The sequence below is a fragment of the Euprymna scolopes genome, chromosome 39 (genome assembly GCF_053919585.1).
Source record: "Euprymna scolopes isolate OS-2025 chromosome 39, ASM5391958v1, whole genome shotgun sequence".
In the NCBI taxonomy this organism is placed as follows: domain Eukaryota; kingdom Metazoa; phylum Mollusca; class Cephalopoda; order Sepiida; family Sepiolidae; genus Euprymna; species Euprymna scolopes.
This window is the reverse complement of record NC_136520.1, coordinates 30,541,052-30,557,116: the sequence shown is the minus strand read 5'-3', so window position 1 is coordinate 30,557,116 and position 16,065 is coordinate 30,541,052. Positions and strand designations below refer to the sequence as shown.

Below are 16,065 nucleotides of genomic sequence, written 5' to 3'. Positions count from 1 at the left end.
TGCCCTTATGGGGATGCAGACATGGCTATACAGGCATTTTTTGCAGGCTAGAGTTCTCTTTCTCTAGGGTGCTGGCTCTTCAAATCTTATTTTCCAACTCTTGCATCCCACCATGTGAAGAAGATAAATGAATTACAAACAAATTTTTTAGATGAGGATTGATTATATTATTTATATTCTTCAAACTATTGCTCTCACCTTGAGTGTTATTTGCACAATGTTTCAGTCGATGTAACCTCCAATCTTCTTTAGGTGTATCTTGTCGAACTCGTAAATCTTTCTATCAAACTTGGGAATCCGCACAGAATTTCAAACAGAACCCTTTATTTAATCCACAAGAGTAGCATGTTCTCGTTCTATCAGCCATGACTGGATCCTAAGTAATTCACAATTGCATTTTGAGTGTCGCCCGCACTGAGGATTGAACCACAAAACTCTAGAAAAGTGCAACTTTACAACTAAATTTTATCAAGTATTTTATCCATTACCCTTGCACTCGCACTTATTCATCTGTTTAACACAATAGTGGAGTTGCTTCCCAACTGACTATTACATGGTCATTTTCAAGTCTAATATAAAAAAGTTTTGTTGAGCCATCCTCATAAATAATCAAACCCTACCCAAGTTTCACCATTACTGATCATCACAATGTTGTCTCACCTGACACTCATTAACACTAATTCTTTAGTGGCCTTTGGGCTTAAATAAGCGCCCCTCCCTCCAAGTAAAATAAAGAAATCTATTGGGCATACACCCGACTAAAGAGCCATTCAATAATAATATGAAAAATAAAGTAATATCAACTTTTTAATTTACTTTATAGGGGTAAAATTTCAAAGGTAAAATCGTAAATATATAACATAACTAATCATAACTCGTTTAATCCCTATATAGGTAAAAATTACATATTTCTAGGATAATATTGTAAATATAAGCTAACTAATGACAACAACTTGTTTAATTCCTATATAAGTAAAAATTATATATTCATAGGATAAAATTGTAAGTATAACCTAGTCAACCACAACAACTTCTTCAATCCCTATATGAGTAAAACTGTATATTTATAGGATAAAATTGTAAGTATATAACCTAGCTAATCACAGCAGCACAATCCAATGTCTATATAAGTAAAAATTATATATTCATAGGATAAAATTGTAAGTATAACCTAGTCAACCACAACAACTTCTTCAATCCCTGTATGAGTAAAACTGTATATTTATAGGATAAAATTGTAAGTATATAACCTAGCTAATCACAGCAGCACAATCCAATGTCTATATGGGTAAAAATTATATATTATAGAGTAAAGTTGTACACATAACCTAGTTGAACAGCTTGTTTAAACTCTATATGGTTAAAAATAATATATTCTATAGGGTAAAATTGTAAGTATAACTTATTACAAGAACTTGTTCAGTCTCTGTATAAGTAAAAATTATATATTTATAGGGTAAAATTGTAAATATATAACCTAGCTAATCACAACTTGTTCAATCCCTATATGGGTGAAATTATATATTTATAGGGTAAAATTGTAAGTATAACCTAGCTAATCACAACAGCTTGTTCAATCCTTATATGGTTAAAAAATTTATATTAATAGAGTAAAAATTATAACCTAGCTAGCTGCAAAAACTTGTTCAATCTTTATATGGATAAAACTTATAAATTTATAGGGTAAACTTGTAAGTTTATAACTTAACTAATCACAACAACTTGTTCAATCTCTATATGGATAAAAATTATATATTCATAAGCTAAAATTGTAAGTATATAAACTAGCTAATCACAACAACTTGTTCAATCTCTATATGAGTAAAGTTATATATTTTTAGGGTAAAATTGCAAGTATATAACATAGCTTATCACTTGTTCAATCTCTATATGGGTAAAACATATTTTTAGGGTAAAATTGCAAGTATATAACATAGCTTATCACTTGTTCAATCTCTATATGGGTAAAACATATTTTTAGGGTAAAATTGCAAGTATATAACATAGCTTATCACTTGTTCAATTTCTATATGGGTAAAACATATTTATAGGGTAAAATTGTAAGTATAAGCTAGCTAAGTACAACAGCTTGCGCAATCTAGTCAAGTGTACACCCACTAATGTGATTGTGCTGTACTAACTTTATGTGAGACTTTTAAATTGTTTAACTTTGCAGTTCTCCATCTGTTGTTAATTCTTTTTGTGTGTTGTGTTACCAATATTTGAATAATTAGTCCATGAAGAGAGGTCATTGCGAAATCCATGTGAAAGCAAAACATTGTATTTATCTTAATTCAACACGGGACTATTTTAAATCGATAAAGAAATAGTTTGAAAAGACGATCAACAATACATTTTTTATTCTCTGACAGATACGAAGAAATTTGTGGAGGGAAACATGAAGAAACTTGTGGAGGGAGACATAAAGAAATTTGTGGAGGGAGACATGAAGAAATTTGTGGAGGGAAATATGAAGAAATTTTTGGAGGGAGACATGGAGAAACTTCTGGAGGAAAATATGGAGAAACTTTTGGAGGAAAATATGGAGAAACTTTTGGAGGGAGACATGGAGAAACTTTTGGAGGAAAATATGGAGAAACTTTTGGAGGGAGACATGGAGAAACTTTTGGAGGGAGACATGAAGAAATTTGTGGAGGGAGACATGAAGAAATTTGTGGAGAGAGACATGAAGAAATTTGTGGAGGGAAATATGAAGAAATTTTTGGAGGGAGACATGGAGAAACTTTTGGAGGAAAATATGGAGAAACTTTTGGAGGGAGACATGAAGAAATTTGTGGAGGGAGACATGAAGAAATTTGTGGAGGGAGACATGAAGAAATTTGTGGAGGGAAATATGAAGAAATTTGTGGAGGGAGACATGGAGAAACTTTTGGAGGGAGACATGAAGAAATTTGTGGAGGGAGACATGGAGAAACTTTTGGAGGGAGACATGGAGAAACTTTTGGAGGGAGACATGAAGAAATTTGTGGAGGGAGACATGAAGAAATTTGTGGAGGGAAATATGAAGAAATTTGTGGAGGGAGACATGGAGAAACTTTTGGAGGGAGACATGAAGAAATTTGTGGAGGGAGACATGGAGAAACTTTTGGAGGGAGACATGGAGAAACTTTTGAAGGGAGACATGAAGATATTTTTCAAGGAAGAGGTGAAAAAATTTGTGGAGGACGTGCAGAAATTTGTGATAAAAAAGTGGGGCATGGTACTAAAATGGTTAGGAACGACTGAAATCACTATCGGATAGAATATACTTATAGCCACCATTCAGTCTTGCGAAACAATGGATACCACCTGTAAGGGTGGCTGCATATGCAATCGTGTAAAAAGGATTGCATAATCCCCATCACACTTCTCCTGAATAATTAAGCAGCAAGGCAAAATCTATGGTGACTGGAGACAATGCCGACAGAAGCTAAGAGCACATACAGCATAAATAGATGTGGGAAAAATATGTTTATGCATATACTTTCTATTTTTTCATATACCAACCTTTTCAGAGTAAAAGCTCAACGATAGCTACCATAACACCAGAGCATCTTTAAATAATATTAGAAAACATTCTATTGGCCAAGATTTTATTAATTTTACTGTTCATTTTTTTTTTCAATTCAAAACTTTGATATATATTTTACGGACCGTTTCACTTTAAGCCAACCAACCGTAACTAGTAGATCAATTCCGGATCTTTTGGTTATGGACTCCTCCTCTTCACAAAAAAACACAAAGAAATCACAAAATAAATAACATATTGATTCATTTTCTCTCAAGGAAAAACATTAGCTTTTGTGTGACAGGATGGATATATATATATATATATATATATATTATTAGTTTGTTTTTTTTGGAAAAAGAAATCCAGCAGAGTACTCAATTAAAAGGAAAATCCGAAAATAAGAGCGTATTTATAGTTTGTATTTTGTGTATAGAAAGTTGTTAGATGAGACAAGTCCTTGGTACCGTCGGTTTCAAGCCCGATAATTGGGACCATTTAAGATATTCATATCAAGCTCTCTTCAGGCCATATTCATCTCTTTTTTTTTTTTTTTTTTTTTTTAAGAATTTCCTTAGTGATTGAGGGGTAAAAGTCGACGATATCCAGTTGTGTCGCCCATCTGGTACTGGCCAGGCTCAATATTGCTTAACTTTGGTGATCTGGCGAGAACCAGTGTGTCAACGTGATTGTGCCATACATGATGACAATTTTAGGTTAAATAAAAAAACTTTATTGACTTATCAGATCAATAAGCAAGACGGAAAAGAAAGAACTTTTGTATACTGTGTGTACTTTTTTTTGTATACACATGTACTTTTGTATTCTTCTACTAAACTCTCCCTATGTATCCCCTACCCTTCCATATACATCCCTTTTTCTCCTATCTGATTTCTACCTACACTCTCAACTTCCTTCCTGCAGCAGAATGCATATATTCTTTCTCATTTCTAAGCTAATGTTCTTAAGCCAGCTTTTTTCTTGATTTATAAACCTGGTACTTTCTCCTCTTCTGATGAGAAGCATTTAACTTAGAAATGCGATGGTTTGAAGAGGTTCTTTCTTTTCCATCTTCCTTATTGATCGGATGAGTTAATAAAGTGTTTTATTTCACCTGAAATTCTCATCCCTTACTTCTTATATTAATTGTTCAGTTTGCTCATGTAGAGCTTCTACTATCTTGATAGGGTTGTTTCCAAAGGATTATTTGTATCCTTATCAATTTCATTTATTACTTTATATATATATATATATATATATATATATATATATATATAAAACCCACCATGCATGTTTGAAAGTTGGGCATATGGCTGATGACGGGAAGCCATTCCAAAATATAGCTTCAAGGACACGCCCCCTGACCGCCTGACATGTAAAATATTGTATAAAAATATATATATATATATATATATATATATATATATATATATATATATATATATATTTGAAATTGGTATATTTTTCATTCAAGCAAATATTATTAAATGCAATGGAGATACTTTGACTTATTCTTTTTTTTTAATTTTTCGATTTTCCATATAATCTTTTTTATATCGAAATCAAAAATATTAATAAAAGTTCCATAGTTGTTACTGTGATGAGCGCTTTCGATTCGTCCACGAATCATCTACAGGTGTTGAAGTAAGAGTGTGAAGGAGCGAAAATGAGAATTAAAAGTCAAAACTAATATATATATATATATATATAAGAGAAAGAAAATTACTGTAAGTTGAACTTTACAATCAAAATTTATTGTTCGACTGAATACTCCAAAAAACAATTTACAAAGTCCTTATTCCGCTGAGTTTCAAAGAATACATTCTTTGAAACTCCATGGAATAAGGACTTTGTAAATTGTTTTTTTGAGTATTCAGTCGAACAATAAATTTTGATTGTAAAGTTCAACTTACAGTTTTAATTTTCTTTCTCTTATAATAAGCTCTACTCTCTATTACGTATTGAGCTTTTTTAGTTGGTTGGGATTAAAGTATCTATATATAAATACTGATATTTATATTAGATTGAAGTTTACCATTGCGTATATCAGGTAAACACTACATTGCTTTTGATTTCATTAATTTTTTTTTTTTCTAAATCAATTTTTACCCCAAACAAGGTACAGTGCCACTTTGAAGTAAGGGGCTACTATTGTGGGCATAAGTTGCAAGGGCATTATGAAGGGAGATGAATAGCAAGATGTTTGTTCACATTGCACTTGAACTTCTGCATATCAGTACAGTTGGGAAAGCAGAATCCTGGAAGGGAGTTCCAAAGTCAAGCAGTTCTGGAGAAGAAACTAGAGATCTCTACTGTGAAGGGGTGGGACTTAGCTGTTTATCGGGTTTATCGGGGTAGTCACGTTGAAGGGGTACAAGTGCTTGTAGTTCATCAGAGTATTCACCATTAAAATACTTGTAGAACAGGCAGAGGGGTGCAACATTTTGTTGGTGGGACAGAGGCTGACGCCTAGATGACAGTTCAGGACCTATCAGGTTGGCGACTCTCTTTTGAACCCTATCCAGGAGTGAGAGACAAGCAGCAGATGCACCAGCCCAAATGTGACAACACTACTCCATACATGGGCGGATGGTGGCCTTATAGAGGTACAGGATACTTTCAGGTGTAAGTTGTTTTCTAGCACGGTAGAGAGAGCCCACCTTCTTTGCAGCAGCCTTGGTAATGTTCTCAATGCATCTATTCCAGTTCATGTTCCCTGTAAACGTTAGGCCAAGGAGTTTAAAGGAAGTACTATATATAATATATATATATATATATATATATATATATATATATGTATGTATGTATGTATGGTCATACATATACAACCACATGAATTGGATCAATAAAAGTGAAACTACATAGCTGGTTCCACCATTATGTCTTAGGTTGCTTCAGCTTGAGTTTATCCATTACATCTCTGCATTGTTCTGCCTTTTATAAACCTAAGTTTCTTTTTATATACACATCAAACAATGCTTCAAGCAAACTACTTTAACCTATTATATAAAAACATTATGAGGAGCCTACTTCATGTTTCCACAAACCAGAAAAGTGAAAATAAAAAGAAAAATTTAAAAAAAAAAAAAAAAAAAGAAGAGGAAAAAAATGGTTACTCACGCTTGTTACCGCCGCCTTTTCTGTAATATTTTCCAAAGTGTTAGCTTGTTTTCCTTCTTTCATACAAGAACGTATCTCATCCACGTTCATGTAATCGTTAACAGATTCTACAGTTTTTAAAGGGTGGAAAGGTTCGGGGGAATTTGGAAAGAACGAAGACTGACTCCCGCAATGGTAGCTCTTCGGTCGATTGCTTGGGGGACCTTTTCCGAATGTGCTGCAGCCTCCGATCCGCATCATCGGTGACATGTGTTCAGAATTGCCTACAACTACCTGGATGCAGTTATCAGGAATACTATTATTACCAAACGATGACAAGTTAAAATTTTTGGCCGTTGGTGATGAGCAGAAGGAAGAAGTGCTGGAATCACCGGAACTCAGAGTTCGGTGATAGTTTGGTTTGTTAAATTCGGATCTTGTGCTGGGAGCTAACGGAGCAGGCTGTTTTCGATGCTTTTCTATACCAATATTCTTAATGTCACAGGATTTTACATCTGGGTCCTCTACAGGTGACGGGCTTGGAATGGGGTTTTCTTCCTTGATTTCTGGTGAGTTTTGATCCTGGTGCTCGCTAGACTGCTGGGTAGGGTTCTCTGGAGGATTTTCATTCAGATTTTGGTTTATGTCCTTCTTTTCAAGCTCCTTTGTTATTTTGGGCTTTATCGGCGGTAAAGTCCGGTTAAATCCGGGATCATAATTCTCCAAGACTTGCACATAACAAGCAGGGACATGAAAACTGGTTCCGTCCTTCATGTACTGGACTTGCCACCAATCAAAAGAGGCCTTGGATTTCAGCTCGTATACATCTCCAGTAGTCATGGTAACCGTCTCCCCACTATCATATTTGTATTCATAATCGTACAATGCTTTTAGGTACACTGGTTTAAGTATTTCTTCATCTTCCTCTTCATCATCCTCTTCTTCTTCTGTGTCCACATCATTTCCATCGATGGCTTCTTTTTCTTTACCATCTCCTGTCGATACGACGTCTTCGCTGGTATCATGCGGCACATTCACAGATCCACTGCTGGTGTCATTTAGATTTAGCGTCGTGGTAGACAGGGTTTCGGGTACGTAATTTTGGCAATCAGTGGTTGTTGTCATGGTTATAGAAAAGTGGACTGATGGTTTAGAATATTTTCTTATTTTCTGTCATCTGGAAGTACAATAAGCTTGTGTGTGTTCTTGGTTGAAGGGGGGGGAGTGTTTTGGCAAAGGGAGGGGATTAATCTAATAAGTCTAAGATTTTTTTTTACATGTTAAATTCAGTCATAACTGTCATTTTTATACTTTTATTTTTGTTTTTTGTTAATCCGGTTTAATAGGTAAATCCATTTTCTGTTGATCTGCAAAAAAAAAAAAAAAAAAATATATATATATATATATTATATACTAGTAAATCCGCACAGCATAGTCTGAACATCAATCACAATAAATATCTAGCTTCCACATATATAAAATATATAAACATAACAAAAATGAAAAATTGATGCGGAAAATAAAATCCACTAATAATAAAGGTCTATCTTTAAGAATCCATGGGTTAAGGATTTTTGCCCCCCCCCCCCACCCCCGACAAAAGAAGGATGAACCTGTAAATTCACCTTTGTCCGTTCGTCTGTCTGTACTTTTCTCAATAACTACGTCTTGGAATTTTTTGAAATTTTGCACAAACATTAAACATGATACAAATAAAAGTAACAGAACGGATTTTCCGGGAAAACTCTGGTTGCCTCCCTAGGGGTGTCTTTCGGTTTAAAATGGCTAAAATTGACCCTTTTGTGCTTATTAAAAAAAATTGATGCCTTGGATTTTTATAAAAATTTTCTGTAAAGTTGTAACCAACTGATTTCTATATAATTTTGTTTGTCTATACTTCGCGATAACTCTTGGGTGTGACCCAGGGGCTCTTTTAGGGCTAATAAAAGCACTCTATTTTTGGGACTATTTTACCATATTTGTCCAAAATTTTCTGTGTATGTCTATTTAGCAGTTTTGTATGGTGCTGAACTCAAATTTAAATATGTTAAGGCCTTGGGGACTTTTGGGGCAAAATGGGGTGGGGGGGGACAAATGATGGACTTGGTCATTTATTTATTTTTTTTGACATGGTGCAGAACTCAAATTTACATATGTCAAGGCCTAAAACTGCAGTTTGTTCATTTTCACCAGGATTTGAGGTCCCCTGAGGACTTTTGGGGCTAAATTGGGGTTGGGGCAAATGCTGAACTTAGTCATTTTTTTTATACCTCGTTCACTGTGCACTCATGGAAGAACCATGCATGCTTCACTTGTTCTTTATTATAATTCCTTTTTGAATTTCTAATGGATCCATAAATATTGTAACTGCACTTCTCCTCTCTCTAGTGAACTTGTATTCTTCCTCTCTTTTGACTTTATTTTAGTACTTCTTAACTGCGTTCTCAAACGACATTACTCCCTTTCCTTCCTTTTTTTCTCACCTTTTTAACTTATTTTTCTAATAAATACAAGTGTCAAATGTGAGTTTCTGCATTGTATAAGTCAGATGCGAATCTGACTAGTCCAACTCGTTTGAAAAGGCCCATTTTTGGATTGGAATAAATCTATAATGAGATAGGGTTAAGTTTGTTTTATGTAAAATTTTAGAAATATAATTCAGAATATATTAAAAAAGATAGCAGCAGATACGCATCGATCTTTTTCCTCGTGGCATCTGTCTAAAGTTTTTTTTTCTGGAATGATCTCTAAATAACCCCTATAATAAGTAAGGTTGTTTTTTTTTTTTAAGTTTTTTACTCGAATGACTTTAAAAGAATTCTATTTCCTTTTCCACCTTTGGTTATTTTTGAAAAAAAAATTTTTTTTTATGGATTTATATGGGTCTCTGATGAGATGTTAGGTCAATATATACCATTCGGCGAAACATGTGTAAGGTGTACTATAAAACTGATAATAAAAAATATGAATCTATATATTAATACCATAGTACCTTTAAGATACGTAACGTACGTACGTGTGTCACAGTTTCCAGATTATAAATTATTTGATCAGGAGATCCTATTTATTAAAAAGGAGGATAGAAGGTGATAATATACAATGAACATTAAATTAAGATATAGAGACGCTAATCTAATGTTTATGGCATGTTATGTTTTAAATAAATAGGATCTCCCAATCATTGAAGACGTAATGTAAAAAAATTTTTTAAATTAAAAAAAACAATGATGTCGCTTTTGGGCCATATGTAAAACTAAAATATATCTTCTTAATCTTCTGGTTAGGATCCAAGGGTAGTATCTGTTCTGACTAAAGATGGTATAATGATATCGTAGGATTTCCGTTTGCACCGGGCGTCCATACAATGGAAATATGTTACAGACTCCTATAAGAATATTGGAGATAAACCGTAATAACCAGATATATTTTGACACAACACTGAGTGGATTACTTAGATAAATACTTTTACAGTTTTAAGAAAAATGATAGTAGGCAGGCAGGCTTGAACCCGTACCATGAAGGAGGAAAAAAACGTGATGTCTGCTGTTGTGCCATCATAAAACCGGAAGTGACAAACGTCAAAATTAAGGCTGGTCAATCGAAAATAGTTGATGACTTTCGAAAATATTTGAGAAAAAAGCGACCCCTCCTTGTAGAAAACTGCCCCATTGAGGGTGAAGGAATTAATGTTTTTGGCCAATTTTTCGATATTTGTCGTCCAAAAGTTTGAGGTTTAAAACGATACAGGTTTTGTCATGTTCTGACGCATCTGTCAAAAGTTTTAGGCATACATACATACATACATACATTTAAACAGACAGGTGAGATTTATATTATAGATATCTATAAGAGGGAGAATGTGTGTGTGTGGGGGGGGGACATTTCTCAACCTACATACTCAAATTTTTTATCTACAGACTTGACATTTCGTATATAGAGTGTTCAGACATGTGGAAAAATTTTTAATCCGTTTTCATCCGGAAAAAAGGGCTGCTAAGGGGTAAAAATTGAAAAATTGGCATGTGGGAGGCCACCAGATTTTTATCTATTTACAACTATTTCATGACCGCATGCACGGTTGTAGAATATGACAGCTTCCTTATGTTAAGTATGAGTAGGTTTGAAAACACTATTTAAAAGTTATATCAAACTAGTGTTTGACTCATTATCTTTAGGTTTCGGTTTCAATCTCAGTTCAAGTATTTTTTCCCCCTACAAACAGTTAAAAAAAAAAGAAAAAACATAATATTCACATGCACATGTCTCAGTTTCTTTGCCTTTTTTTTTTTACTTAAGTTTTTTTTTTTTAAGGAATTTAACATTACGTTTAATACTTATGGTATTTTCGTTTATAATCAATAAAAACTCTGCATTAATTAAAATATAACATTTATGCATATTTTGAGACTGGACAACGCTGGGGCAGCCTGCTAGTAAATTAATAAAACTTTTTCTTTACAGATGGGTCATTGCTTGTGAAGGCCCTTGGGACACTCGAGCATAAGGGTTAGAAGGGTTGTTGTTAGAACATCTATATATTAATACGATAGCGTGTGTTATTTTCTGTGTCATGCTTACATCTTTTTTCTTCCGAGTGACATTCATTTAATTGTTAAGACCTTCCATTTCTTGTAATAAATAATTTTACCAAGAATTCTTCATAAGTTTTGGTTTCGGTTTCTAATATAGCTGAAGGAACTCAAATTATATATATATATATATATATATATATATATATATATATTCTTTATAAGTTTTGGTTTAAGCTGATGCACCCAAGACATATCGACATATTTTTGTTATTTTTGAAATCACAACTTTCCAATATATAAGCAGGACAACTTTATAATATATAAGAATCGATAGAAAATTGACTCTATAACAATATATACGAAATCTGCAAGAATTAAAATCTCATATTTAAGTGTATTTTACGACTGGGCTATGCAGGGCGTTCCTAGCTTAGATAAATACTTTTGCAGTTTTAACAAAAGAGCTACAATAATATCAGAGCATCTCCATTTACACTGAACATCCACAGAATGCCAACATCAACATATTACATATGAAAGAGTCCCCTGTGGAATTTCCACAGGTCCCGCTAGTTCAAATAAATGTAAATAAGGGTTAATTTTTTCAAGGAATCTAAATCTTAAAAGTTGAATCGCCATCATCAGCATTACCGTCTGGTTTTGGCATTTAAGTTGTTGCAAGTATCCTAGAGGACGGGCTGGACAACATCAGGCAACATGCTCTCCACGCAAATGAATTTCTACTGTATACTCTTTAACCTTTATCCTTGAGTGGCCTCTTGGCCTTGATAAGTGGTGATGCCTATGTAAAAAAAAAAAAAAAAAAAAACGTAACGGCAGCTAGTATTTCAAACTCTGAAAATATTTGCTTTATTATTAAAAATTTTTTATGATCATTTTCTACAAAAACTTACCTTAAAAAAAAAATCATTAGGATCAGAAAATTCTGATTTTTATTGGATTTATAGCGTTGGGGTGAGAAGCTTATTGTATCACCATTTTGTAATATGGTCACAGGGAAGTGACAGTGGTCAAGTGGTTAATGACACAGACTGACAACCTGGGTGTGCCAGGTTCCAATCCAGATTGTTCCACAAAATCACTTTCACTTATGATGTTGGCAACCTTCTCACGGTTCCTCCCATGAAAACCAAATACCTTTCTAGGACGAATTTTGACTGGAAAAATATCAGGGAAACCAATGCCAACATACGATATGATGATGATTAGTATGGCTACTGCATATCGACCTTGATTAATGAGAAGGAAAAGGATCACCAGATTTCAGTTTTAAATATAGACAAACATCTTTGCTACAATTTAAATCAACTTTAATCAACTATTTCAGCTACACAGAATTATGATCCGGAAGAATATAAGATTAGGTCGTTCAACATATATGTGTGGCAGTTCTTTCTTTCCCATTATGAGAAATGTGATACTAAGGTCAGAAATTGGGATCGAAAAGTCAGCGCCCCAGAGGAGGTGTGCTCTGATCCTACAAAAGATGTCTGTGCAGCTCCGTTAACATTCCCCGGCAGATGCGCCTCAGGTGATTAGCAATAAACTAACCCCTTCTGAAAAAGAGAAGACAAGGCTCAGGACTGGGACCTCCTAGAACTGCAAATATTCAGGTCTTTGGTCTTGCCTTTCGCTCAAGTTGTCACGAGAAGCAGATTGGTAAAGGATGAAGATAAAGACGTAAGTGATGAATGTCTCAGCTCTACTTTTAAGGGAAATCCCTCGTTGAATTGTTAATTTTATTTATTATTATTATTATTTACTAGCCTGGGTGCCTGGCATTGTCCGGGTGTTTGGAAGTGTGCGTTGAGCAAAAGAAAAAAAAAAAAAGGTGTAGTGGGCATGCAGGCTTGAACCCGTGCTGCGAAGGCGGAAAAGAAGGTAAAAGAAAACCTGACGTTTTACCGTTACTCCATGATGCGACCGGACGTTCGGAACGCTAAAATTAGGCAAAGTTAATCCAACCGATACGATGACTTGCAAAAATGGCCTGCAAAAGTCGACCCCTCCTTGTAGAAAACTGCCCAGTTGAAGGTAGAGGAATTAATGTCTTTGGCCAATTTTTCGATATTTATTGTTGAGCTTCAAAATGATACCGATTTCATGAAAATCTGTCGCCTCTGTCGAAAGTTTTAGGCAGACATGCATACATACATGATGATGATGATGATTGCAACGTCTTGTCAGACGAGTGCCACTCTCTCAGACACTTAGTCCATGAGCCCAAAAATGACTTTCATCGCCACAGGACCATTTTAATAGACAAATGCCTGAGGGAGTATCTGTACACAGATGAGGTTACAGAGTCTTAGCTTTGTATGACAGCTAAGTCTCTCTCTCGGTTGAAAATGTTGAGATTCAGCAACAAGCAAGAGCAAGATACCAGCAACAAGTAAAACTGTAGACCAGCTTAATGCGGGTACTGGTCTCCCGCTTTCTGGTTTTTTAAATCAGAGATTTGCTTCTCCTAGAAAGGTTACCTTCACCATGGCTTACAGGAGCCCTCTACACCCCAACATACACATATATACACACAAACACACACGGTGCTAGTTGGCTGTTTACCCTGAAAAAGGGTTCATACATACATACATACATACATCTCTTCCGCCATCTTGAATATACTTTTGTTTTCTTTTTTTTTTAAAAGGGGAGGTATCTTTCTCCCGAAATTAATCAAAGTTCCATACCACCAACGGACTTTATATACACTGGACATACCAGCAACTTAGTTATAAAATAATTATACAACGAGGTGAGGAATGATAGATGAATAAACAGTTAGACATTTCTCTACTCAAACATACCCGTCTACTTGTTTGTTTGTTTTTCTTTTCTTTACTCTCATGATTCCAGTCTTTTTCGCATTGTCTTTGGCTTTTAAAACTTCCATACATACATGATGATTGCAACTCTTGTCAGACGAGTGCCACTCCCTCAGACACTGAAAGTTCATGAGCCCGAAAATGACATATAGTCCTGCCGGCGAATTCACATGCTCAAGCAGACATGACACTAAAGACGGTCATTGGTATACATACATATATATACACGCACGCACACATACATATGGACACATATCACACACATATATACATGCATACATACACATTACGCACACATACATATACATACAAACATACACAAGACGGTCATACATATAAATATATACATGCATACATACATACATACATGTCTATAAGCATACGTTCATATATACCCATATACATACACAATGCATAATACACAAAAATACATATACATACCCATATGCATGCATACACATATACATACATATACATCCACATATACACACACATATACATACATAAATATACATACAAATACATACACATATACTTACACATACATACGTACACATATGCACATATATATACATACACTTACCTACATACACATACATATGCATTCATACACATACACACATACATGCACATATACACATACATATACATACACACATGCATACATACACATATATGCATATACACACATACATGCATACAAACATATATAAATGTATATACATACACACACAAACATATATACACACAGACACATACATACATATACACATAGATATAAATACATATAAACACACATGTACATATATAAATATACACACATACATATATGCATACATAGATACATATAATGATGGCAGATTAATTGTTATATGCATCCAGCATTTCAGGCGTACACACGTCACAGCTTTTTTTATCGCCACAGGACTTCTTTTTTTTTTTTAATAAACAAATGCCTGAGGGAATATCTATACAAAGATGATGTTACAGAGTTTTAGCTTTGTACGACAGCTAAATCATACATACATACATACATACATTAAAAAGGCTTCCTTCAGTCTTGACAGACTATGGATACCCACGGTAAGGGTGTCTGCACGTGAAATTTTTGTGGCAAGAGTTGCGCAATCTCCAACCACACCTCTCCTGAGTCGACATTGTTGAATACCAGTGGCAAGTTGAGGTACAGGACGACTGGAAACAATGCCGAGATAAGCAGAAAGCACATACATTGCCTAAAATTGCCAAATGGTCACCCATCTGTTACTAGCCAGGCTCAACACTGCATAACTTCAGTGATCTGACGGGAATTGGTGTGTCAATGTGATTATGCCGTACATACATACATGATGATGATTGCAACGTCTTGCCAAACGAGTGCCACTCCCTCGAACACTTAAATTCCATGAGCCCAAATGCCTGAGGAAGTATCTATACAAAGATGTTACAGAGTCTTAGCTTTGTACAACAGCTAACTCTCTCTCTCGGTTCAAAATGTTGAGATCCAGCAACAAGCAAGAGCAAGATAGCCAGCAACAAATTAAACTGCAGACCAGCTTAATGCGGGTACTGGTCTCCCGCTTTATGCTTTTTTAAATCAGAGATTTGCTTCTCCTAGAAAGGTTGCCTTCACCACGGCTTATGGGAACCCTCTCCACCCCAACACATCTATACATACACACAAATATACACGGTGCTAGTTGGCCGTTGACCCCGAAAAAGGATTCATTCGCCCTTTGCATACATACATACATACATACATGCATTTAGACAGACAGGTGAGATTTATATTATAGATGAAGATAAATAAAATCTGGTCAGGTTGAAGTTTTGAATGATGGTTATTATTATCGAAAGATGGTTATTGTTATCGAAGGATGGTTACTGTTATCGAAAGAGCATCAGATTCATAAATTGAATTTGGAAAAATCGGAAATTGAAATTTGTTCAAAATTTCAACCACTGCCAAAACTTGTTAAGATGCCAAAAGCTATTAGGATGCAGAACATCATCAGCTACAATATGGATCAAGTAGTGAGTTTCCATGATGAACAGAACCAAAGTTATCACTAAAAGTGTG

General features: G+C 34.7%; 2 protein-coding genes across 10 annotated transcripts in view; one reads left to right on the top strand and one right to left on the bottom strand.

Annotated features, from left to right (window-relative positions):
* Positions 1-16,065, top strand: part of LOC145263698 (U3 small nucleolar ribonucleoprotein IMP4-like) — a 278,515-nt gene that overhangs the window by 103,105 nt on the left and 159,345 nt on the right. The gene's annotated exons all lie outside the window — the stretch shown is intronic.
* LOC145263697 (rho GTPase-activating protein 12-like) overlaps positions 1-16,065 on the bottom strand; it is a 451,066-nt gene that overhangs the window by 376,758 nt on the left and 58,243 nt on the right. For all 9 annotated transcript variants that reach the window (XM_080120640.1, XM_080120644.1, XM_080120638.1 and 6 more), the window contains exon 2: positions 6,629-7,974. In XM_080120640.1, the coding sequence (XP_079976766.1) occupies positions 6,629-7,732 (1,104 nt within the window). In that variant the 5' untranslated portion in view covers positions 7,733-7,974. The remainder of the gene's footprint in view (positions 1-6,628; positions 7,975-16,065) is intronic.